The 27,746-nt window shown below is 34.5% G+C and overlaps 1 protein-coding gene across 4 annotated transcripts in view; it reads right to left on the bottom strand.

Annotated features, from left to right (window-relative positions):
- SUPT3H (SPT3 homolog, SAGA and STAGA complex component) overlaps positions 1 to 27,746 on the bottom strand; it is a 540,470-nt gene that overhangs the window by 123,195 nt on the left and 389,529 nt on the right. For all 4 annotated transcript variants that reach the window (XM_078055280.1, XM_036116430.2, XM_036116215.2 and 1 more), the window contains exons 4-6: positions 25,819 to 25,905; positions 22,548 to 22,638; positions 15,307 to 15,446 (exon numbers count right to left, since the gene is read on the bottom strand). In XM_078055280.1, the coding sequence (XP_077911406.1) occupies positions 15,307 to 15,446; positions 22,548 to 22,638; positions 25,819 to 25,905 (318 nt within the window). The remainder of the gene's footprint in view (positions 1 to 15,306; positions 15,447 to 22,547; positions 22,639 to 25,818; positions 25,906 to 27,746) is intronic.

The raw sequence follows: 27,746 nt of genomic DNA, 5'->3' as shown, positions 1-27,746 counted from the left end.
TTAATAATGATGATATAACAGACACAAAAAAATCTCCCTACCCTGCCCATGGATCACTTATAAAAAGTCATCACATATTAAAATACCAAGTAAATTCTATAAATTCCTAAGACTAAAACAATATATCTAACTAAATGTTAAAATAATATATCTAAATATATCTGACTATTATGCAATAAAGCAACTAAAACACCTAAGAGGGTCACAAACAAAATATCCAGCCACTTGGAATATATATATTTTAAATATTCTCCTATATGAATTAGGCCACAAAGTGATTCGAAAGTTCAAAATCAAGTATTAATTATATAAATATACAATAATATTAATAAATGTTAATATTAAAATATTTACAAATAATATTTAAGTAATAGAAGTAATAGATATTTTTAAACTCTATGGGCTATATCAAAAGCTATGCTAAGAAACATTACAAATGTAATATTTCCACTGTTAGACAAAAGTTTTGCTAATAAAAATAGCAATGAACATATCTGAGTTTTTAAAAAAGTCTTTGTTCAATTATTTCCTTAGCATAGTACCTAGAAATGCAATTTCTGGATCAAAGGACATAAAGGTTTGTTTTTTCTTTTCATGTGTTTGACAGATAGTGCCACACTTTTCTCCAGAAAGTTGTATCAACTTATGTTCCCATTAATATATGAGATAGTCAATTTCTCCACAACCAAGTAAACACTGAATAATTCTTGGTACAACTTAAACAAAATACATTTTTGAGCTGAAATGAAATGTGATTTTCTCCCCCCTAGCTTTGGTTTGGTTTTTTTTCTTGGGGTCTGGGGGCAGTGGAAGTAGGGGGAGGTGTGGAGATGAGATTCAATATTATTAAAATGTATCACAAATGATTTATAAATTTTTTCATAGCTGTCTCTTGCCCCAGAGAATCCACAGTTCTTTGAATAACTCCCCAATATAACCAGCTGGCCTACAGTCATCATATTTAAAAGTACCCAAGTCCCACACAAATGGATGGAATGATTTAAAAGAATATCAAGAAGAGAACTTTTTGCAAGAATTTATGAGTTTGAGATGACTGATATCCCAAAGAAATAATATCCAGGCAACCAAGATCACTCTTTGGTTACAATAAATTAAAAAACCTTCACCAGGAGTTTCTATGATTCACAGAAAAGTTTAAGCAATATTTAATTATACAAATAATGTACTATGTTTTCTACTTCAAAACCATATAGTGGGTTATTGATAAGAACTGCTTAAAATGGTGAGAAAAATTCCCCCAGATTTCACTTGAAGCATTTTTGTTTTAACAGAGAGTGATAACTGCCTTATTAGGCTATTTTATTTTATTCTATTCATCGTAATGAACTCATTGTAGGGCCACAAGGAACAAGCCTTCCAAGACTCAAATATCCTCCCCACTAAACCCAGATGGATAACAGGAACTCCACACAGAGCTACTCCCTAGGAAAAAAGATTGCAAGTTTTCCCTCATTTTTTCCCTTTTCCCTCATCTTTTTCTTTCCTCTTCCCTCCCTCCCCACCTCTCCCTCTCTCCCTTTCAGTCTCTCCTTCACTGGGATAATTTCCACAGATACAGCAAAGGAATGCAGTAGTATTTTTTGGAGATATTTGTGTATGTACTGAATTCTGGTAAATAGAGTCTAATTTTAAATTATTTAAAAGCGCTGCTAGAGCAAGGCAACTGATGAATTACTGAACTCTACATATGAAACTAACGATGTACTATATGTTGGCTAATTGAATTAAAATAAAAAAAAGTTAGTTGAAATAAATTCACTAAACCAGTAGTCTAAGTATTTGTATACAAATGTTGAATAAAAAATATACAAAACTTAAAAAAAAAGCTCTGCTAGAGCTTGTATATAATAAGGTATTTTTTCAAAATAAAAACAATGACTTCAGCGATTTTAGATTTTTCTGTAGTGTGTTTTCCCAAACGTGGTCACTTCTGTACTTACAGCTTTTCCATATTTCAGGGCAGATCAATAGACCCGTTATCAATGACTATCTTCTATTTAAGGTGCAGAATAACTACAAAAACCAAATGTCCTTTCTTCAAGAACTTTTAAAAGATTTAATAAACATCTTAAAAGAAAAAGATAAAAGGTCCAAACTGTTAATATTTATTACTTATTTTAAAAATTAAATATCATGCTTAAAACAGCTTACTACCTGGCTATATTAATTGTGGGGGTATGGCTAAACATTGTCTTTCCTAACTGAGTATAAGAGCCAGAGTAGGGGTGGTAATAATGAATTATTAAATAAAAAATCCCATAGTTTATCAATATAGTACATGAGGCAGATAAATTCAAAAGTAACTTTTGTGAATCTGGTGATTTGTTGGTAAACTGTTCCTTGGTGTTAGAAGGACTGAGAGAAACAACACTTTCCAACTGTATGAAGTACAATGAATGGAGAGGCAAAATTTTCATGCCACAAAAAATTCAACAGTAACTTAAGGCAGCTGCAAATTCAAACTATTTTCTAGCTATACATCAGCCAATAACTAAAAGATTTTCTAAAAGAGGTATTTAATGGATCAGAGAAGTGAATAATGTTATTATTTGAAGATGCTAAATTATAAAATCTTACAATAGCAAATATATGAGAAAAGGCATGTAATATGTATTATCAAATGTGAATTGGCCAACTAGGTAGAATGGACCAATAGTCACAGATGGTATTGGTTCTTTTGAAACAAAATCTGCTGATTGAAGCTGTAACTGATGTTCAGTGTCAGCTTGTAGACACATTTGGGACACAGTAAAAGTCAATGCTGAAGCAGTAGGGTTGGAAGAACTTCTATAATTAAAACTAGAAAAGCCACTTTTATTATAATTTGAACAGGAAGTTATTTGAGCAATGAAAACTATTAGCAACTGAAAAGTACCTGAAAAAGATTTATTGGAGAACTCCTCATACGAAAAGTTCATACAGGTACATAACTAATTGCAATATCCTTTTTGCAATCCTATGTGAGTCAGAAGAAATGACTGGCTTTATGTACCTGGAAACTGCATTATTTAAATAAAACAGAAAAAAATATTCAGATCATCCAAAGGAGATATTAATAATATTCACATATATTGGCTACAAGAACACACCTATTTTAGTTACCTTACTTGGACAAATATTTACTGAAAGTTTGTAATGTACAAAGCACTGTACTAGGTACAAAGGATCTGAAAGTAAAATAAGTCCATGCTCTCAAGGACCTTATTTAATAAGTTAAACTATGGGGTGCCTGTGTGGCTCAGTTAAGTGTCTGCCTTTGGCTCAGGTCATGATCCCAGGGTCCTGGGATCGAGCCCTGCAGCGGGCTCCCTGATCCGTGGGAAGCCTGCTTCACCTTTTCCCACTCCCCCTGCTTTTGTTCTGTCTCTTGCTGTCTGTCAAAAAATAAATAAAATATTAAAAAAAATAAGTTAAACTAGGGAAACACAATGAGTTATAATCTATCACAAACTAAAATACCCGAACTTAGATGTTGCCAGATGAAGAAGGCTCAGTAAAGGGAAGAAAAGTAAACACCTGTTTAGGGAACTACAAGTTCAAGGGGGTTCCTTAAGCAGCGTGTGTGTGTGTGTGTGTGTGTTTGTGTTTGTGTTTTATGTGTGTGCACATGCATGTTTTGGGAGGGAATACTGGAAAAGTAAAGGAATGGTGAGAGATGAAGATGAAAAAAGCTATTTGAGGTCAGATTAAAAAAATGTATTCATATTATGCTCAGAAGTTAAGACTCTTCTGGGGAAAATGGAGAGTCATGAAAAGCAGAAGGCTGGCAAGATCCGATCTGCCTTTGGGACCAGCCCTTTATGAAAAGGACAGTTTGCAAAGACATGCAAACACCACAGATTACACTGATCACTAAATAGCTATATTTTCGTCCAGAACTCTTTATGTCTAAATGAGGAATGCAATGATCTCGGAAGAACTGTAACTGCATTAAACAGCCTGACTGGCATGATGTCATGAAGTGGCAGCAACAGTAAGAACTGAACTGAAGACAGCTCCTCAGCATGGATGCAAAAAAGGAACAGAGGGAATTCATCTATACCAAACAAGCAACGATCTGTTAATTCCACTAAATAAACTACAGCATTAAAATGACAAAAATCTTGCCACAGAATACATTTATTTTCATATTTAGAATTACTAACTTGTTGAGATTAAACCAATACAGATAAATAAAAGCCAGACTATGTAACAACAATCTGCCCACCTACTGTGGGGAATGTGGGTGAAGGAGAAAGAATAGGGAAATATAATCCACAAAATATTCAGGGCAAAAATATTTTGGTTATTGCAACAACCACAGTTTGAGAACTATAAACATTAAATGTAAATTAGTGGTAAATTTTGTGGTGTTCTTAAATTCGATGATATTTTAAAACTCTTCTCTGCCAAGGTGTTTTATAAACAAGTTGGTGGACTGATCTCTAAGAAAACCCTTGTAATGTATCTTTTAAAAGCGAAGGATATCATTTTAAAAAAGAACAAACAAATTATTTGAGAAAGAAAATATTGATTGATTCCATAAAAACCTAATTGAACAGTATAATCAGATGTGTTAGTCAAATATCCATTTATGCAAGACCAGACACAGCAGCCCAGGGAGGCCTGCACACACGCATTGCCACGGGTAGACGCAAATGTTTAGTTTGCAGGGCCGGTGTGTATCTTTACCCTCAAAAATGGTTCTCTATTTTACTAAAATTGAAACTCGTTGATGTGGGGAAGGTGGAAGTGAATGGTAATCATTGTTCCTATATTTTACTACCAAGTTCTGATTTAAAATATTCTATCCCCGTAATAAAAGATACTTGTGGACATCCAATCCGAAATCTTGGTTTGGATTAGGGAAAGCAGGATTACTATGAGGATTGTTTCAATGCTGTCACCGTGTAGTTAGCCCCCAGTAGTCTAGAGAAAGATTAGCGAGAAGAGATCTTTTAAATTTCACCCAGAGACTAACAGTTAAAAATTCTAAATAGGTCTGACAAAATGGGAAGGATACTAAAATTTTTATCATAAAGAGGGTAATCATTTGGCTAATCTTGCTCTAAATTTTTTCTATAGCAAAGTATAAGCCAAGAGATGAAGCATCCTATAATGACAGAGCACAATTAAAACAACAACAAAACCCAACCACTTCTAGTTTCACACCCGATACATGGAGTGCTCTCATCAGAGCAGAAGTCTGCCTCTACCCTCAGCTAGAAGCCCATAGTTCACACATGGTTAAGGAAAGCCTAGAAGAATCCCTGAAGAACCATCAGTCAAATGTGCTGTATTAAGCCACAGAATGATAAGGACCTGGGTAAGGTAGGGAATGTTCTATTTTTATAAGATCTGTAACTTTTCATGTCATTAATTGAAAAATCTCTTCTCCAGAAGATGCCCTTCTCAGGTTTAGAAAAGCTTTTATGGCAATGAATATACAGATCTTTACCATTACATAATCAGAACACAGCTCTAGCTATGGCTACAAAACAATCTGATAGAGTTTATAAAGACATGAATGGAAGTCAGTCTCAGAACAACGCATTGTATCAACTTTTGGGTTCTCTTGAAGTCATGTAATACTCCCTGTTCTGCCATTTCTAGGCCAGAAAAACACATACTAAATTACATTAATTCTGCTCCATGTAGTTGAAATTACCAAAGGTTTTTTTTGGAGGTATTTTTATTAATACTTCCTGAAGAATGATTTCAAAGAGTATTTTTCAATTATGTGATCAAAAATTACCTTCAAAAGAATAAACAGACATACGAGTATGTTCTCCTGATGAGTCTCTGTCAGAGTCTAACCCTCACATACTCTAGTTTCATGTTTTAAAATGTACCCTAGTTCTGTTCTGTTTCGTGCCCTCTTTACAAACCATACTGAGGCTAATTCTATGGCCCTGTCTGAGGCTAGCCATAACAATTTCTTAAAGAAGTAATGTGCTTTACCTCAGAAGAAACTCAATTTCAAATAAAATAGCAAGCAAAACAGAAAATACATGGCTCCATCACACAACCAATAATCCACCAAGAAGGTTCAAAACTCAAGACCAAATAACAGAATGATAATAACAACCATTTATTGAGCCTGTATTCCCCTTAACAGGGTACACAGTTATCTTTTGATTTGCCACTTATTACTACAGGACTGTGAAGGCAGAAGCCATATTTTGTCCTTTTTATAGACATAATCTCACAGAGTAAGTAGTAGAGTGACTTAAAAAGAGTCTCAAAGAATGAATGCCAAACGAGTTCAAGAGTGGAAGGAAGGATGGATGATCTGCTTGAATCCAAAGAAAATGATTTCTACTCATTATACATGCTGTCTTTTAGGGAAAAATTCCTAGAGATCTGAGGAGACTCAAGGTTGTAATGCATCACTCTATCAATCTTGCTGTCATCATGTATAATACTCTATACTTACGGGCCTTTGCGGCTGCCTCTCTGAATTCATTCCTTCTTCCTAAAGCTCCAGGGATCCATGCCTTTGTGAGGGGCCGAGTACACCTTCAGCTTTAGGGATGGGAGCCCATGACTTAGGCTAAGCCAATAAGAACATGTCATCCTACTAGCTACTGTGGGTGCTAGGGGTTTCAGAAGATCTTGTGATTGTAAGCATTTTCAGAGTCAATCTTGGACAAAGGCATTTTCTCTATCATGACCTAGAGAATTGGTGCTCCTGTGAGGTCAGTCAGCCAAAAGATTAGGCCAACAAAAACAGAAAAGGGCAGAAAAGAGAGAATTACAGGGAAATGGAGCTACAAATCCAGTGACATATTGTGAACCTCAATACCAAACCTTGCTTGAAGCCAAATCTACCTCGGGTAGTTTACCTGTACCATTTCCCTGTTTAATTCATTTGAAATGGTCTTTGTGTTCATTCTAATCATGCAAAAAAGTTATCTGTTTTAAACTTCTTCGATCATTATTATAGCTCTGAATATAGTCTGTGTCACACTGTGTGGTTATATTCTCCTACTCCTCAATTACATAATACGAACCTATTTAATTTGCTCACAAAGCATATCCTGGTAGCACCATGTATAGACTAATACTTCTGATGGGGGAAAAAAATGAAAAGGTAAACTGTAGAATCTCAACTGGAGATTAAAAGAAACAACATAAATGATAAATATATAAAATCAAAACAGCATACATTTACATACGCAATTCACTTACAATCTCGTCACCCGATGACACTCGCTGTTGGTTAGCATGTGGGTATATATCCTTCCAGTCTTCATTTCTATGTGTGAGGGAACATACACATTCCCTTTTCATTGGTTAACAATGTTCTCTTGTCCCACTTCCACTATTATAAGTAGTGGATGAACAGCCTTGAGTATAAGAATGTGCATATGATCAAAATTTCTGATTACATCTTAAAGAGAAATTACCAAATGTGGGTTTACTAGGTTGAAGTAGATGAATGCTTCTAAATGATATTTTTAAATAGTTTCTGATTTCTTTTTTTTTTTTTTTTTTTAAGATTTTATTTATTTATTTGAGAGAGAGAATGAGAGAGAGCATGAGAGGGGGAAGGGTCAGAAGGAGAAGCAGACTCCCTGCTGAGCAGGGAGCCCGATGTGGGACTCGATCCCGGGACTCCAGGATCATGACCTGAGCCGAAGGCAGTCGCTTAACCAACTGAGCCACCCAGGCGCCCAATAGTTTGATTTCTATTAAACTTCATTTCCACCAACAGTTAACATGCACCCAATTCCACCTTACTACTGACCATTTTATAAGCAAAAATGGCATTGGTTTATTACAAGTAACCAGATATTTTGCATGCTTATTAGTTATTTTTATTTCTCTTTCTGTGATTTGTCTATTATTATCCTTTGCCAATTTTTCTACTGGAATGTTTTCTTATTGACTAAAAGATTATTTTATCACATTTTTACATGAGTTTGCTTTTCAATTTTGTCTTTCTTTTTCTGATATCTACAAGTTATATAATTTTTATGTCATCAAATTTAACAGTCATTTCCTTTGTGGTTTTTTTCGTCTCCAAACTGGGCTTTCTTTTCAGAAGACTAATAGATTCTGTTTCCACTACTGAAAAATTCACAATATATATTTGCATACAAAAGCCTCTGAAAGGTTCCAAAAGAAATCTCTTCAATTTCTTAGTTTAGGATTTCACAAATTTATTTGAAAATAGACCACTCCCCCGTCCCCACCCCCAACAGTGCACCTGTTAACATCTTGAGTAGTTCTTTAAATGCTTGTTTAAGAAAACAAAAGCCTGGAAAGTCCTTCCACAACCCCCAATTGATAGTTACCTGTGTTTATTTCTATTTTTTTTTTAATGGCTTTACTTTTCATACCTAGTGCTTTAATCCACCTGAATTTATTCTGATGCAAGTATAAGGTTGGGAACTATCTGTCTTTTTTTTCTTTCCAAATGTTATTCAACTGTGTGGCATCTTTCTCCGATTGATTTCCAAAGCTACCTTTATTGTGACTGAATTGCTCTCTATACTTATGTCATGTGCAGTATTCTCTTTGTTGGTATGCTTATTGGGTTCTACACCAGTACCACACTATTTTGATGATAGTAGTTTTATGAAATGTTATATCTGGTAGGATAAACTGAACTCTGCCCTCTACTCTTCTTTAATGAAAATTTCTTTGCTTATCTTTTTTATCACTTAAAATAACCTCTAATATCATTTGAGAGTCTTAAAAAAAATTCTGCTGAGATTTTTGTTAAAGTTACTTTAAGCTAATAGATTAATTTGGGAACAACTGATACATTTATAATAGTCCATCTTTGCATCCATGACCAGATTATTTCTTCACTTACACACTCCTCATATCTCAGTACATTACTAAATATTACTTTCATATTTCTCTTATATTTCTTCTTAATATGAAGTTCCCCTCCAAATAAACTTTGTCCTTCTATTATTTTGATTGAGATTGTCTTTCTCCTCATTTTTATTAACTCTTAATGAAATATGGGGGAAACTACTGATTTTTAAAGTATCTATATGATTTAATGAAGACTTTAATTGGTTCTAATAGTTTTTAGATTGATTCTCAAGGATTACCTAATAAAAATTATATTATCTATACATAATGATAAATTTTGTCTCTTACCAATAGCTATGCCTTTATTGCACTGGTTAATGCTTCCTGAACTCTGGCAAATAAAAATGATTATATGGGCATTCTAGAATTTAATGGAACTCTGTTAATATTTTTCAAACTATAATGATGTCTGTTCAATAGAGTGAGATATTCTTTACATTGATATGGAGGTACTTTTCTATTTCTAGTTCATTGAGAATTTCTAAAAGGAATAGGAAGTGAGTTTTGTCCAGTCTTTTTATCACCTCCTAACCCATATGGTTGTTTTACTCTGACCTAGTTATTGGGTTTATAACACTAATGTATTTTCTAATATTAAGCATGCTTGAATTCATGAAAAAAATCTTATTCGGTCATGGCACATTTCTTCTTATATGTATTGGCAAATTAAAATTGCTAATATTTTAAGATTCCTGCATCCATTTTCATAAATGAGATTATATTATGATACTTTGTAAAATTTAAGGAGTTTTCCTTATTTTCGTTACTCTGAGATAGCTTATATAGCATGGTAATGAACTGTCTTATGAATGTTTAAAAGAGCTTTTCCATAAACCATTTTGGATTCATAGCCTTTTGAGGACATAATTCTTTAAAAACATTTAGCATTTCTTCCAAGTTTACTGATCTATCCAAGTTTTCTACGACCTGTTGAGTAAAACTAATCATTTATGTTTTCTTAGGAAGATACTCATTCCATCAGGCTTTTCAAATGTTAGTAAGAGAATTATATGTGAATTGATTTCTCCAGTCTATGGCTAGATCCCAACTCCTTGCTAATTTTAGCAGCTATCTTTTCTTTTCATTTTTCTTATTGAGACTTGTTATAGATTCATTCCACCATTTTGTTCTTATTTTTGCAAAAAGCTCCTTAAATTGGTAAATTTAATTATTTGTTTTCTAACTTTATGCGTTTATTTTTATATTTTCATTTTTCCTCTTTTCGATGTAAAATTTCTTTTTTTTTAGAGAGAGAGAGAGAATATGTGCAGGAGTGGTGGGGGAAGGGCAGAGGGAGAGAGAAAATCTTAAGCAGACTCTACGTTCAACATGGAGCCCCATGCGGGGCTCAATCTCATGACCTTGAGATCATGATTTGAGCTGAAATCAAGAGTTGGACACTTGACTGCCTGAGCCACCTAGGTGCCCCTTGATGTAAAATTTCTAATTTTAATTGAATCGTTTATTTTAATTTTCCCCAATTTAACAAAGGCTTAAAAGCTAAAAAGTTGCCTGTGTTTTAAATAAAGTTTTGTCTAAATTTTGTAAATTTTACATGGACTATTCTCAGTGCTGTTATTGCCCAAATAGCCAATGGTAGTAATTTTTAATCTGTTGTGGGTCCATTAGTTGCTCCTAATAGTTGTTGGTTTCTTCTTTTTAAATTTTCAATCAATTAGGGTTTTATATGTTTAACTTCTCTTCCTAGTTTCAGGTTTTCTTTTTTTGCTTTGGTAGGGTAATGTGCTCTATAAATTTGTACATTTTTGAAATCTGTTGACCGTGAAGAGACAGAAAGACTCCTGTGACGTTCTGTAATGATTTTCAATGAAAAAAATAATGAAACCCCTTCTTTACTGATGATATACAGATCCATCATGTAAAATCAAAGAAGTTTTTCTGTTTGAGGAAAGTGTGGGGGGAGGGGAGAGGCTAGAGACCCACCAAACTTCCCCTTGCCTTCCCTAAAGAGCAGCTTGGAGTCCTTGGAGTTACCTGGATAAGATTTTAAAACTGCTGCTCATTTATAAAATGTTTTATATGCATCTATAAAGTTAAATTTTATTATTAAAAATTTTCCCCCCAAGTCAATCTGTTAATGACTGAAATAGTGTGTTTCAGTCTCAACAAATGCATTTCTCTGACCTCTCCCTGAATTACTGGAAGCTTTTACTTTGTATATTTCAATTCTCTGGAATTTGATGATTAACATTTTGTATTTACTCTCTTCACCACAGGCAGCATCACTTAGTAACATAAAATTACTGACATTGTTCCCTTCTAAAGCTTTTCCCCTGGAATCTTTTCTCTTAACTAATAATTGCTACTATTAGCATCTGAGTTTGTCTGATATACCTTTGATTGTTCTTTTACTTTTACATTAAAAAAATCTACTAAAACTATATTTCTATTCTTACAGAATACACACATGCAGGCATAACAGTATGTATGTAAAAGTATATGCGTATCTATATATATCATCTGTATGTAGGCACATAAACTAGATCTTTACAGTATATCAATTCTGTATTTCTTAATCTCATGTACACTTAAATTTTAAACTTTTTTCTGGGTTTGATTTTTAAACAATGTTTTTAATTTTTTTCATATTTGTAAACATCATTTACTTTACTAGGGTTAGCCTTTTTCTTTTATGATGAATCTTACCTAAGATATTTTTAAACTCTTAGTCTTACAGGCATTTTATTTCACTTTCCATTATAATTAAAAAATAATAATAATAGGTAGAGAAGGGGAATGGTAGAAAGAACAGACTTCAAAACCAGGAGAAGATGGAGAACATCTATAGCAACCCAACTCTCTGGCTTCTTCAGTGAGTTTTCCAATATACTTAGCTCCACAAAGGATAACACTGGATTTCAACCTCCCCAGGGATCATAACCTCATTATTCTTGGGGCATAACTGAATGGTGAACCTTATTTCTCTGATCATTCAGCTTTTATGAGAAACTTTGTGTTTTTAAAATCTATGGCCAATCACTTTAGGTTAAATTCAGATGGCCACCTGGAATGTTATTCAATTTTAAGCCAATTAAAAACATTTTTAAGTGATCTTAAATTTTATATGTTCTACTTTGCTTTATTTCTAGACTCCAGTGTCAGGCCTCTGAGGTTTTAGCACCCTAATTAATTTAAAGTCTGGTCTCTCTGGTGGGCTCTAATCTTTGCTTTCTTGTTTACTTTTATCAATTTGAAGATTAGTCAGAAGGTAGAGTTCACTCAACTTTTTTTTTTTTTTTTTTTTTTTTTTTAAAGATTTTATTTATTTATTTGAGAGAGAGAGAATGAGAGAGAGCACGAGCGGGGAGAGGGTCAGAGGGAGAAGCAGACCCCCCGCTGAGCAGGGAGCCCGATGTGGGACTCGATCCTGGGACTCCAGGATCATGACCTGAGCTGAAGGCAGTCGCTTAACCAACTGAGCCACCCAGGCGCCCGAGTTCACTCAACTTTTAAAGATTCATTGTTTATATCCCCTTCACAAACCTAGTAGTTTATTAGACCAGATTATTTTACTTGATTGATGATAAACTTGAGCTTCTCAGGTTCCTTCACAGTAGAGCAGCTGGGTCTTAGGCAAGGCTCTTCTGTGAGTGACCACAATCACTCCATTAAGAAAACCCAAAGACGGGGTGCCTGGGAGGCTCAGTAGGTTAAGTGTCTGACTTCAGCTTGGGTCACGACCTCAGGGTCCTGGGATCAAGCCCCGCTTTGGGCTCTGCGCTCACTGGGGAGTCTACTTCTCCCTCTTCCTCTGCTTCTGCCCCTGCTCATGCTCTACCCCCACCAAATAAATAAATAAAATCTTTAAAAAACAAAAAAACCCTAAAGCTATTTGCAGTTTTTTGTGACCACCCTCTTGGCATTTGGTTGACACCACCACATTTAATTGATTAACACTCAAAAGATTAGAACGTAAGAAACAGGATCAACAGTAAAACACACCTGTGTCATTCTGGGGTGGAGGTGAAGTGGAGGAGCTGAGGGGAGCTGTGAGCATTCAAATGTGTTATTATGCTCACCAAATCCCTGCTTCTGTTTCCTAGCGCCTCGAAAGCAATTCTGAACATTATTTAATCTTTATTTGAGAATTTGTAAGGATCTTCAGAGACAATGGATCATAGATCTCTACTATACATACACGTCTAAGTGTTAAAAATTTGGTGTTGGAGAAAACTAAAATAGGGTAAAAGTTAGGTAACTATCATGATGAAGGACAAGCAATTAGAAATGGAAGTAAAAATCCAGAGTTTTTATATTTCAAGCCATATAATCTTTAATAGTGCTGAAGTAAATTATGAGCGAAACACAAAGCCAGGCACACATAGAAATCACCTAAAACAACAGGAAAGAACTTTTTTTTTTTTTTTGTATACTTGCTCAATGTCTTGAGAAAAAGCTAGGAACCCAAGTGGGTTTTTATGTCTATAAAATTTTCTTCTCTTCTAAATTACATTTAAATGAAAAGAAAGGAAAGAAAGCAAAACAATAATAAGCTTTGTTGGTAGGTCTATACTATTTTCATACATTCTTGGGACGAAGGTAGCAAACAAAATTTCTGCAACATTAAGTGATGCTTAGAGAAAAATGAAATCACAGAGTGATGCCAGGACTGATTATTCCACTGCACTTGAAAAGCAGAGATTGCAGTCTGTGAGTCCAAAGTGGTTTCATATGGACTGCTGCAGTTGTGGTTTATGCTTGAAACTATAACCTGTCAAATTAGAAGCAGGCAAGGCCGATGCTGTTAACGGTTCCACTTTCTACTGTCTGCAGTTATGTCTATAAGTTCAGCACTTTTTATTCAGTTAAACTCTGTTATTTGGATGAGTAGAATCTCAAAACTGCTCTTTGTTATCTTGGTTAGAGAAGATTTTAGTTATGATAGAAAGCTTAAAGACCTGCCAATCTGATTTTTATTACATAGATGAAGCTGACTTGCGTTGCAACCATTTTCACCAACTATTGATATTTTATTATCCTGGTTACCACTATGTAATAGATAACTACAGAGAAGAGGTAGATAAACTACATCAGTTCCCACGCCTTTCCTCTTCTGCCTTTCCGGTTACTTTATTGACTTTAACTTGTACCTTACTGACTCATCATTTTTCCAAGCCTACAGTAGCCTGCTATTATGAGCTTAGTGTTACAACATGCTCCATTTCTTCTCTTCTCCTTGATTATGGAATGCCCTTCCAGGCAGTGGGCTTGGTTGACAGAGATTTTCCCATCAAAACTGAGAAGCTACTTGTTCTATTTTGTTAATGTTTCACGCAGAGTCCTTCCTTAGTGAATCTTTCTTAATGCCCATTAGTGTAATATAAAAATGTTTTTTTAAAAAAGCATAAACAATATTTGCTCTCTGTATAATGCATCGTAAGTGAAACCATGCCACTAAACAATCATATCCTGTTTAGGCCATAATGACATCAGAAATATATGTTTATCATCTGCTTTGGACAACTGAGCATGATTTTGGCCCACGGCGAAGTTGAACTAAAACCATTTGCAGTTGCCCCAAACCAAGATAACCACACATTTTTAAAGTAATTGATACCTAAAGAGAACATTGCCTTTAGATCACAGTTCATGATCTAAGCATACTAATCCTTTAAAGAAGGTTGTTAAAGCTTATAAAGCATGTATGTCTATTGGACTTCCTCCAGAATTTAACATGAAATAATTATATTTTTAGCATGCATAGAGATTATTAGCATGGTCTTTTGGATTTTTGGAATTACTTCTCTTGCCCAATTTAAAGAGAAGGGGAAAATGGAGATTTTTTTACATGTAAAAGTATAATAATAAGAAGGGTGATAAGAATAATGCTTTGTATTTTGGAAGGCACTCAAATAAAATCAGTCATTTTTATTTTTGAATATTTAAGGAAACAATAATTTTATGAATAGATAGCTTAGGCAAATAGAAGGAGCACAATTTTCATATGTGTTGTGAAAACATATCCAGGGAACCCAAACACACGGGACTAACTTTGTGTTACAGGGCTATAAGCACGTAATTGCCCTGGATACTACCTTAGCTAGCGAGTCTATTCATAGCCTGAAAGATAGCTCTTCATGCTATATGCCAACACGAAAGCAGGAAAATTACCTTTGCCCACAAAGATAACTAGATGGTTTGGAACAAAAAATAAGTTTGAAATAAAATAATATCAGTAAAAGTTAGGCTTAGCAAGAAGCTTAGGGAAATCTACTCATATTTAGAGGAGGAAAGAGAGAAACAGAGCACTGAAGTTGTCTTCCAAAGTCTTGTCTGAAGGCAGAGTCCGACACCCTTAGAGGGAGACTCCGCTGCACCATGCTACTTTCAGACATGCAAACACACTGTTCTGGGCAATTCAGATAACAATTAAAGAACATAAGAATAGAACCCAATAGCATAAGCACTGCAATGGGTGTTCTATTACTGTAAGAAGGGAAGAGTATACTGTACCTCCATTCTTTCTTGTTTAACTTCATCAATCTCATCATCTTCAAACATTGCCAGGAGTTCTCCTGTTTGGTCAATAGAGCTGAGAAAGTCTTGGGCGATTTTCTGTCTTTTGTTTGCATTATTGCTGCCACTCAGTTTGTCTTTGTGAACATAAGGGAAGGAAAAAAATGTGCTTAATAGGTTTATATCAACACCAATCACTACATGTATTGAATACTGCATGTGAAATTCAGAATTGGAGTTCTCTCGAAATAATCTTTAAAGGGAGAATCTTTGCATCCAAAACAAAAGCATAAGCCATGCAGAATTAAATCATTTATAAGGTTGAGAGGATAAAAAACCAAATTGTCAATTAACATAGTAAGTGTGAATGGACTGTTAAAATTCCTTACAAAAAAAAAAAAGTCCTTTCAGATTTAGAAAAAGAACCTGCTATAGCAAGGCTAATTAAGAAAATAAATAAAAATAAAGACATAAATAAATAGCATCAAGATTGAGATGTGATATTAAAAGGAAAGAATATTATGTATTTTATTGTGGCAATATATTTGAAGACTAAAGGGACAAGATCTCACACTTTTTCTCTTAAGAGGTAAAACTATCATGCTTATCTAAAAGCAAAACATAACTTTTAAAAAGTTATTGCCAAAGGTCAAGAAGGAGTTTAATATTGCAATAGGTAATTAATAGTTTAATGCATTAATATCAGTGTGGATTAGGGAGAAAGAACTAGATTATTTTTTATTTTTTTTAAAGATTTTATTTATTTGAGAGAAAGAATGAGAGAGAGAGAGAGAGAGAGCATGAGAGGGGGGAGGGTCAGAGGGAGAAGGAGACTCCTGCTGAGCAGGGAGCCCGTGAGGGACTCGATCCTGGGACTCCAGGATCATGACCTTAGCCGAACGCAGTCGCTTAACCAACTGAGCCACCCAGGTGCCCAGGAACTAGATTATTTTTTAAAGTGATAAAATACATGGGCAGATACCAAATAAAGAAAACCCAAATATCTTAGGGTGAAAGCATCCAATCTTTACCATTGAGTATGATGTTAGCTGTGGGTTTTCCACAGATGGCTGTCTTGGGTCTGTTTATAGCATAGACCATAATAAATATATAAATATATCACAAACTGGATGGCTTAAAAACAAATATTTATTTCTCACAGTTCTAGAGGCTGGAAAGTCCAAGATTAGGTGCTGGCAGACCTGGTATCTGATGACTGCTTCCTGGTTTGCAGATGGACTGTCTTCTCCTATCCTCACATGGCCGAGAGCAAAAACAAACTCTCCTGTGTCTCTTCTTAGAAGGGCACTAATCCTATTCATGAAGGCCCCTCCCTCATGGCATAATTGCTTTCCAAAGGCTCTACCTCAAAATACCATCACATTGCGGATTGGGCTGCAACATAAAAATCAATTCTGGCGGGACACAAACATTCCATTCATAGCAATGAACTTAATCAAGTTGAGAAAGTTCCCTTCTCAGTTTTTTGAGTGTTCCTCTCGTGAAAGACTTCTGAATTTTTTTTCTAATGATTTTCCTACCTTTATTGAGATGATCATGTGATTTATGACCTTTATTCCACAATACGATGTATTACACAAATTGTTTTCTAAATTTAAACCAATCTTCCATTCCTGGGATAAACCCCATTTTGGTCATGGTGTATAATCCTTTTTAAATGTTGCTGGATTTGGTTTACTACGTATTCTGTTAGGGATTTTCACATCTATATTTAAAAAGACACTACAGCATCCTACTGAATGGGAAAAGATATTTGTAAATGATATATCTGGTAAGGGGTTAATATCCAAAATATACAAAGAACTTATACAATTTAATAACAAAAACCCCCAAATAATCTGATCAAAAATGGGCAAAGGACCTGAATAGATATTTTTCAAAGAAGATATACGGTGGCCAACAGACATGTGAAAAGATGCTCAACATCACAAATCAGGAAAATGCAAATCAAAACCACAATGAGAGATCACCTTACACCTGTGAGAATGGCTAGATTAAAAAAGGGCAAGAAATAACAATGTTGGTGAGATGTGGAGGAAAAAAAAAACCCTCGTGCATTGTTGGTAGGAATGTAAACTGATATAGCCACTATGGAAGATGGTATGGCGGTTCTTCAAAAAACTGAAAGTAGAATTACCATATGATCCAGTAGTTCTACTACTAGGTATTTACCCAAAGAAAATAAAAACACTAATTCAAAAAGACAAATACACCTCTTGTTCATTGCAGCATTATTTATAATAATCAAATTATGGAAACAACCAAAGTGTCCATCAATAGATGAATGGATAAAGAAGATGTAAACACACACACACATAATGGAATATTACTCAGCCCATACACACAAAAAATGAGATCTTGCAATTTGTAACAAAATATATGGACCCAGAGGGTATAATGCTAACTGAAGTACTTCAGAAAGAGAAAGACAATCTCATGATTTCACTCATATGTAGAATTTAAGAAACAAAGAAAAAAAGGCAAATGAAAAAATAGACTCTTAAATACAGAGAACAAACAGGTGGTTGCCAAGGGGGAGGTGGGGTGAGGAAATGGGTGAAATAAATAAAGGAGTTTAAGAGGTAGAAACTTCCAGTTACAAAACAAGTAAGTCATGGAGATGGAACGTACAGCATCGGGAATACAGAAAAGCAATGTATTAGTCTTTAGTTTTCATTTTGTGTGATATCTTAGTCTGGTTTTCATATCAGAATAATACTGGCCTTGTAGAATGAGCTGGGAAAGGACTGGTGTTAATTGTTCTTTAAACATTTGGTAGAATTCATCATAAGGTCATTTAGGCCTGGGTTTTTCCTTGGGGAAGTCTTAAAAGTACTAATTTAAATAATTTACTTGCCATAGATCTACTCATATTTTCTGTTTCTTCTAGATTCAGTTTCAGTAGCTTGTGTTTTCATAGGATAGAAAGTAGATATTTATAGAATTGGTTATATTAACCATTGTATTTACCATTTCTGCTTCTTTTCATTTCTTTCTGTAATTTATTTGAGCAGCCATCTTGTGTCACTCCTTCCTCCAATACAGCTTTGTTACCACTCGCCTCACTTATGTTGTTACTGTCAAATATATTGTAATATATATCTACATGTATATATATGTATCTACATATATCTACATGTTATAGACTTGACATTACAATTATATATATTGTTTCATACATAGTTTTTTAAAATCAGTTAAGAGGAAGAAAGGAAAAAATGTGCAATTATATTGTCTCTTATGTTTTACTTACATAATTACCTTTACAGGTACTTGTGTGTGTGTGTGTGTGTGTGTGTGTGTGTATGGAATCAAATTATTGTCTGGTGCCACTTGCTTGAGCCTGAAGAACTTATTTTCATATTTTTTTATGTGGATTTGCTACCAAGAAATTCACCCAGTTTTTGTTTATCTGGGAATATATTTTATTTTGCCTTCACTTTTAAAAGATAGTTTTGCTGGGTATGTTTCTTGGTTAACAGTTTCTTCTTTCAGCAATTTGAATATGTCATTCCACTGCTATCTGACCTATATTGGTGGGTTTTTTTTTTTTTTTTTGGATCTATATTGTTAATGAGAAATCAGCTGTTAATACTTCTGGAGTTCGATTGTATGTGATGAGGTGCTTTTCTCTTGCAGCTTTTGTGATTTTCTCTTTGTCTTAGTCTTCCTACATTTCTAGAAGAATATGTGTGAATGTGGATCTCTATGTGATTATCCTAATTGGAGCCCCTTGAGCTGCTTGGATGTAATGATTTTCATCAAAGTTGAGAAGTTTCAATCACTATCTGTTTGAAGATTTTTTCTGCTCCTTTTTATCTTTTTCTTTCCTTCTGGTAGTCCCATTGTGTACACGTTGGCTCATATCAGGATGCCTCAAATTTCTCTGTTAATTTTTCTTCATTCTTTTTTCTCTTTGTTTTTCAGACTGCCTAATCATTAACAGTCTTCAAGTTCACTGACTCTTTCTTCTCACTTTAAAGCTACTTTTGAGCCTCTTTACTGAATTTTTCATCTTAGTCATTGTGCTTTCCAACTCCAGAATTTGCATTTGTTTCTTTTTTATGATTTGTATCTTTATTTTAATCATTTTTAAAATTTTTATTTAAATTTCAGTTAGTTAACATTCAGTATAATATTAGTTTCAGGTATACAGTATAGTGATTCAACACTTCCACACAACAGCCAGTGCTCATCATGACAAGTGTATGCCTTAATTTCTCTTAATTGATATTTTCTATTTTGTGAGACACTGTAATCATACCTTCCTTTTGTTCCTTAAAAATGGTTTCCTTTGTTCTTTGAACACATTGATGATAGCTACTTTGAAGTTTTTGTGTGCTAAGTCCAACATCTGGGCTCCCTCAAAGGCAATTTGTGTTGTCAGATTTTTGTTCCCTTTTTATGGATTACACACTCCTATTTTTTTGCTTGTCTAGTATTTAGTGGTTACTGTTGTTGAAAATGGACATTTTATCTTATAGCAACTCTAAATAATAATTCCCTCTTCTTCCTGGGGCCTGTTGTCATTGTTTGCTTGTTTGGTTGTTTGTTTAGTGATTTGGCTTGACTGGTTCAATAAAATCTTTTTCCCTCACAGCATGTGGCCTCAGAAGTTGTTCCCCAGACAGCATAACTGTGAGCATGCAACTGGTCTCCTCAATCACCAGGGATGACTGTGGTGTTAGTCAGGTTCTCTATGGCTGTCACTTTCCCTGATCTCTATTAAGTCTCTGGCTGGTTTAATTCTATGGGTATCACATACAGCTTTTAGCTTCCACTGACTTCTGGCTGATTGCTCTACTGTTTTTGATAATACTCTTGGGCATTTTCCACAGATTGGTCTGAATAATGTCAGGCCCCTTTGCAGAGTCCATATATTGCCAGCCTTTACATTTTGCTCTGACCCCAGAAAGACTCTTCTTAGCTGTCTCTTCCATTTGTTTCCTCTGTTAAACCTTTAGCTGACACACTGTTTTGTTTGTTGTTACTCATATCACATAGTTTCCAGCTTCCTCTTAATTACTAACCATCAGGATTTCCATAGTTTTCTATACCACCCTTAGGTATGAACTTCCACACGCTCTGTTCTAAAAAGTCAGTCCTCATAGAAAAAGTTGCAGAACTCTCTGTTATCAAAGTCTGCCTCTCCCTCTGGGCTAAACCTCTGCATCACTGTACTGGAGCTGAGAGTAGAAATAGCAGTTGGCTTTTCCTAGAAAGACTCCTAGATCTGTGAGTGAAGAGCCAGGCAGGGATGGTAGTCCACTGTCTTCTAGGCTTGCCCCTTCTGGTGTGGAGCTTTATTCCCCATGAGCAAGCTAGGGTGGGGCAATCAGGGCCCAGTATTCTTAGCCTACCATGTCTGGGGTAGAGCTTTCCTATGAACAGAGAATGAGTGGAAGCTCCAGTCCTTTTAACTGTGCGTGCATGGAATAGAGCTTCTGCAACATGGAGCCAGAGGAGATGAGAGATACCAACCTCCTGGGGGGAAACTATTGCCCTGGACTGGTAGCTGAAGAATCAGGTGTCCAATGTTCTTGAAAACACTTGCCCAGAGTAAAGCTTCTACCACACTGAGCTGAGGTGCCACGAGGGAAGTAGAGGGGTAATGGGAGCAGGTTATGGCTCAAATCAAACAGACTCTCACTGTTATTAATGAGATTTGGATTTTCTTAAATATGTACTTCTCCATTTGCTATATACGCTTAGGAGAACTTCTAGAGACTTTAAGCCATTACTTTTTAAAGTTGTCACCAGTAAAATGTGTTTCACTGGGGAAAGAGTCTATCCTCATATGGCCATTCTCCAAAGTCCCACCTCAGTATTAGATATATTTTACTGGAGTACTTTATCTTACAAGTTATATCAACTATTTTAAAACTTTGTATGACACAAAAAACTAGATAATTTAAATGAAAATAAAGAGATGAGATCTGAAATAAATAAGGAGGAGAAGGCATCAGACTGATAGGATAGTGTTAGTACAACTGAATACTAGTCTCACCACTCTGAGCTTCTTGGTGTTCTGAGTTTGGTATTAAAAGCTATCATTTATTCAATGTCAGGGATGTATCAGGTTATTTTCATACATTATGTTAAACTCTCATAAGAACTCCACCATGAGTGGTATAATTTTTGACTTATGAGAAAACTGATCCTCAAGTTCACATAGAGAGAAAGCAGACAATTGGGACTGACTGGAATTCAGGTCTGTATTCTTTATGCTCTTCAAATAAGGAAGCATTTAAATTCATCTGGAGAACTATTATTCAGAAATTAAATTCTATGAGAATTGCAGAAATATTAAATAGGCAACACTGATTAAACATTTGATATGAATATCTTTTCTTTCTTTCTTTCTTTCTCTCTTTTTTGCATGGCTATTACACTTGCTTATTTGCTGACGGTAAATCAAAATTTACTTCTAAAATTTGTTAACTCTTCAGTTGGTTTTGAGCAGTTTTCTGAAGTTCTTAATCCAGTAGAGTTTGTTTATTTATCAATGTCTTTATTAGCAATGGATACCCACTATGCAGTGACTATATTCAATGCAAAATATATGAGTTATTCTAAAACACACATATTTATTTTGACTCAGTAAGTATTGTTTAGTATGTTTCTGCTTTCAGCTTAGCACTGCTTGATTCTGCAACATTAATATTTTTTTCTAAATATTCTGAAATGGGGAACTGAGTTGGAAAATCAGATAAAGAAAATTTTCTACTCCGTGTTAGGCTGTTGGTAAGATTTCAAACAGCACAGTAATAACACACCAAAATGAGGTAACTTTACATAATACTGCATATCAGATACTTTCTATAATAAATTAAGAAAAACCCATATGTCAATTTCAGAGATATATAATAACAGTTCTGGCTTCCTACACCCACGACAGAAAAATTATGCTTGCTAAGATTAATTATGTTTTGAATCAACATGATTTTCTCAGTTTCATGACATTCTGATATAAAACAGGCCATATGATTAAAAGAACTGACACAGCAGATTACTATGAAGCCATGTAAATAGAAAATCACAAGATTTAGCTGCCAACTAAATATATATTTGGATAATTTCTAAGCTACATTATTTAACAGAAGCACATATATTCTTCTGTGATGGGAAAGTCCACAATGACATTGTATCAGTGTGTCACCCAGCACGTACATGTCACATTGCTCTCAGTTTAGTGTTTTGTTTTTTTTTTAGGTTACCTTCCAGAAGGTCATCCTCATCTATGCCCTTGACAATCTTGGATTTGTAGTCTCGGAAAAACATGTACTTTAGGAGTCTTCTAAGCTTTTTCTGTTAAAAAAATGAAATAAGAAATCTTATACATTACATTCACTTTACTGATTATAGAATACTATGATAACTAAATTTAATAAACTTGTATTCTAGGATCACTGCGAAAAATACAGCAATTCTTAGCATAATACTATGGAATAAAAGATGTCATCATATTAAACATAAAAGCTAAAATACAAGCATTTTAAAAAGCACTTTTCGGGCGCCTGGGTGGCTCAGTCGTTAAGTGTCTGCCTTCGGCTCAGGTCATGATCCCAGGGTCCTGGGATCGAGCCTCGCATCGGGCTCCCTGCTCCATGGGAAGCCTGCTTCTCTCTCTCTCCCACTCCCCCTGCTTGTGTTCCCTCTCTCGCTGTGTCTCTCTCTGTCAAATAAATAAATAAAATCTTTAAAAAAAAAAAAGAAAGAAAAAGCATTTAAAAAAAAAAAAAAAAAGCACTTTTCATTTGTAAGTATCCAAAATGCTCCAGAATTACAGTAATTGCTTTTTTTTTTTTTTGGTCTTATAAAAAGTTTCAAATTCTTCCTGAAGATTGTGATAAGTATCACACTCTCCATACTAAGATAGCTATAGTGATTTATAAACATCTAGACAAGGATTTTGTAACAACTGCTTTAAAAAGCCAAGCAACTCTCCTTTTCATTGTTTTTTATTCTCTGGAAAAAAAAAATTTTTTTTTAAATTTAGATTTTTTTTATTTTATTTGGTTTATGTTTTATATTTCTGAAAAACATTCTATAATCTGAGAAATATGTTTTCATGAGACTCAAAGCTGATGAATGATAGTTGGGTCTTGATGGTTTTCTTTAAGTTTATTAGAAGACCATAATACTGCTTAACTTAAAAGGTAACTGATAAACTTTGTAATATGTTGTGTGCTTGGTTCCTGACCTTCAGGTTTAAGATTCCGAATTACGGCTGAAATACAGTGCATTTTACAAAGCTCTTTTACACGCATCTTATTTGATCAACCCTGAAATACAGACAAATATAATCATCTCCTTTTTATATACAGGGAAACAGGTTACAACTAGAGGTTAGCAGGGCCAGAAGTAGAACATAAGCTTTGGACTTCAGTTTCTTTATTTACAATTTTAAGTAAAGTGCCTACCATATAGGACCACTGGGATGAATAAATGAAAGAATGAGTGAAGGTACCTAGAGCAAGATAGTGGACAGTAAATAAATGCTGCTTGAATATAAAATGGAATTAGGAAGAGAAAAAACATGCACCTATAAATAGTTCTTCCGCTCCCCTTCTTTTCTCTTTGCTCTGATTGTATTCAAAACTTAAGATTTTATTTTGTCTTATGTTAAACCTATGTAAACTACTTTACTTTTGTTTGGAACATGTCAGCAGATAAATACAATTATTATTTTGAAAAGAAAGACGAGAACTCTGGCAGCTATATTACAGCTATGTTCTCAGTTGATGAAAGGATTCTGGTTAAGAGTCCTTCTGGGCAGTAGAGGGGCCCTGTCAATTAGTGTATGTTCCTATAGTATCACCATGATTTTAAATGTTGACTTTCCCAAAAGGCAGGAGAAAGTGTCAATGTGGACTGTTTTTTGTGCTAGCCTCTTTACCTCTGTCATGAAAAAGAGAAGTTGATTGGACATATTCTGTAAATTACTAATACTAACTCCACTGTTCTCCAGGGGCCTTCACGAAGGACCTTGGCTCCAGGTCCTCATTTCTGTCAAAGGCAAGCTCCTTCCTCACAGCACTACTGCTGCCCAGTGCCTATTACTTCTTGGTCCTCCAAGTATAATGAAGTCACCAAATCCTGTGTATTTGTACTCTTTGCTGTCTCCCTGAAATCTGCTTTCCTATCCACTTCCAGAGCCATCATGCTCATCACATTTTGCCTTGATTACTGAACCAGCATCTTGGCTAGTTCCTTTGCATTTGGTCCATTCTACATACAACTGCATGAGTCTCAGACACCTCCACTTCAACAAATCCTTCCACCTCTCGTCTAATCACACAACTTCGGAAATCCTGCTTCTTTAACTAAATCATACAGATTTCCTAAACCAGATTATAGCTTCTTGATAGTGAAGACATTTCTTTTCTCTTCCTTTATATTCCTCATAAGATCAAAGAGTTAATTAGAATTTATATAATTTAATGGTAGACTAGTCATGGTGTGGTTTGTAGGTTTCTGAATCTTACTCTATGAGGAAGACAGAAAATACTTGATCTAAGTTTAGTCAACCTTCAATCAGAATTAAAAGATTTCACAGATATAAAGTAACTGGATATTGGAAAGGGTGTTAACAAGGTTCTCCAAAAGGTTAATGGGATGTCTTCTGATAAAAACAAAAAAACAAAAAAACAACAAAAAAAAAACTACAAAAAAAACCCAGCCATGAGCATACAAAAATGGTGGAAGAGGAATGGGTACGTGTAATGAAAAGGCCAGGGAAAAACAATGAAGAAGTGAAAGATGGACCATCAGAAACCAAACACTGCCTGCTCATTGGGGATAGCAGCTACCATACATAACACAAGGTGGTTACTCCACTAGTTTTTGTACATGTAACTTTTAGATGACACTGTTATTAAAAATACATAAAACATTATAAAATATTTTCAACTAGCTACTCATGGGAGATAGTTAGGACAAAATTAGACAGGTAAATATCAGCTTAAATATTTTAATTACCAGAGTTCAAAGTGTAAGAAAGGTAGACCTTTACCATAAAAACTCTAGACATTATTTTACTGATGCCACTGAAAGACTCACCTTGATTGATTGTTTTCTTATAATTCAGTGTCACAGAATAAACCTTGAAACAAACCCTGGGAAAGCCTGTAATCTTGTGTAAAATTAGAAGAAAAATAAATATGCCACTCAGTTCTATCTCACATATTCCAACAAAGCACACAATTGATACGTAGTGAATATTACGTAGCAATGAAAATGTTGAAAGAGATAGGGAAGGATAAGTGAGAATTCGTTGGCAGCCTAGTTCTATATCAGTGCCCTGGCCCTTGTTAAACAATCAATTCTCTTATAATAAACCATTTTGTGCAAACTATGAAGACTAAAACATCAGTTTAATAGTAGTATTCCAATTTGAAAGCTGTATAAGAAGGATATAGTTCCTTATATAAGTGTAATTAAGCACCAAACATGGCATGTTAATACAAGGAAATTGTTTTATATTACCTTATCTTTGCGCATCAAAAACAGAAGGTCTTCAGCGGAGATTACCCTTGCTCCCCGAAGCTGAGAAACTTCAGCGGCTTGCTGTAACTAATAACAAAGAGAATTTAGGATTTTTTTCTCTCCATAATCTAAATTAAGTATACTACAGTCATGATGTCTCAAGAGAGATAAATATACTAAGAGTTAAAAACCTTTGGGAATAATCTGGCAATCACATTACTGCTTTTAAAAGTGAAATGTCTTATGTTTTAAAGTAAAAAAATGCAATTAAATTAACTTATAAGCCCACCTGTAACTGATACAATAAACAGAAATCCCTGATTTCTTTCATGCAAAAGAAAAATCATGTGCAGCTTCCAGAAATGCATTAATGCACCTGAAAATAATTTTATGAAATTTTATCCTCATATCCATGTGAGCAATGGTTTCACTCAGTATCACTAGTTGAATAAGTATATTATTAATCTAAGCTCCCATGCTGGTATGATTTGAAATAGGCCCATTCAGAACTTTAAAAGATCAACAAAAACAGTAGCTGTTTCTAATATCCAAAGGAAAAAAAATAGTTTTAGTTTTGGCAAGTCTTCAGTGGGCAAAGGATTCAGTCCATAAATCATAATACTGGACTGCATTAATTTCTTTCCACACTAATCACATGCATACAAAAAGTTAACTGTATCTGGAATGCACAACACAAAACATACTGCATGAAAAGTTAGATTCCCCCTGAAATGTTCATCTGGGCCCTTATATCTACAAAGTTGAGAGTTTTCTGGAATTCAGAAGTCCTAGAAACACAATCTTACTTGAAAATGACCTGGAAAATAAAAGAATGTGAAAAATGATAGTTCTATTTTTTGGCAAAGGCAAAATCGGTTTCTTATTTTGATTAGTTGGAAGGAACACAAAATACGTCCAGATGAAAAAAATAAAGATGCTGGAGAAAACACTACAAATATGTGCCTGTAACTTCTTCCAAATTTGATCAAACCATGGTGATTGCACCACACCATCTCTATCCAGTATTATAAAAATATTTACATATAAAGGCTGTTCCTAAATGCATTCTTCTTTGAAGGGAATAAATCTAACATATTCCTGAGAACTCATCTTTAAAAAGTGACACACTGTTATCTTAACAATTATAAGGAATCAAATAGTGAATTTGTACTAGAGAAATTCTGCTTGAATGTTTAAGCGATTTTGCTAAGTAAGCTTCAAACCTTGTCTAAATACACAGACTACAAAATAGACTATAAACTCCCTATGTGTCAGCCTTACCACTGAATTTCCTGGATACTGGTGGTTGGTATATAAACATAATTCTACCTAAATATAGAAATTTAAATTTAACTGTGAGCCATTTAAAAAGAAATCTTGGGGGAAAGGTTTTAAAAAGATGATGTATCTACTCAGAAACAAAGTTTTCAGCAGGAAAAATCTGAACATATTTTTCTAAAAACTGGAAGAGTGTCAGGGAAATATGTGTACACATGTTTTTTTCAAATAAAAACATTTCTATCACAGTATAAAATACACACAATCAGTGTGGAGAAGAATATGGGCTCAGTATCCATTTAAATGTGTGGACGTATATAGAGAACATACAGGGAACCAGGAGGCAGCCCTGTCACGTAACTTTGTATTTTCTTTCACAAAGGATGGTGAGGATTTGACAAAGTATTATACAGATACAAGTAATTTCACCTATGTTAAGAAAGGATCAGGAGAAGTATATATGCCAAAAGTTTTCCCAATTAATCACTTATCCATACTACATATCAATAAATCATCTGTATTTATAATCCTCTTCAAAATGTCAGTTTACAAACACATTAACCAGGAAAAAATAGAAAATGGAAAATAAAGACATAGGAGACTCAGACATTTTAAAACACCTTTGAAAACCAGTAGATGACTACTGTAGG

The sequence above is a fragment of the Halichoerus grypus genome, chromosome 9, assembly GCF_964656455.1.
Source record: "Halichoerus grypus chromosome 9, mHalGry1.hap1.1, whole genome shotgun sequence".
Classification (NCBI taxonomy): Eukaryota; Metazoa; Chordata; class Mammalia; order Carnivora; family Phocidae; genus Halichoerus; species Halichoerus grypus.
This window is presented reverse-complemented; position numbering and strand designations above follow the sequence as displayed.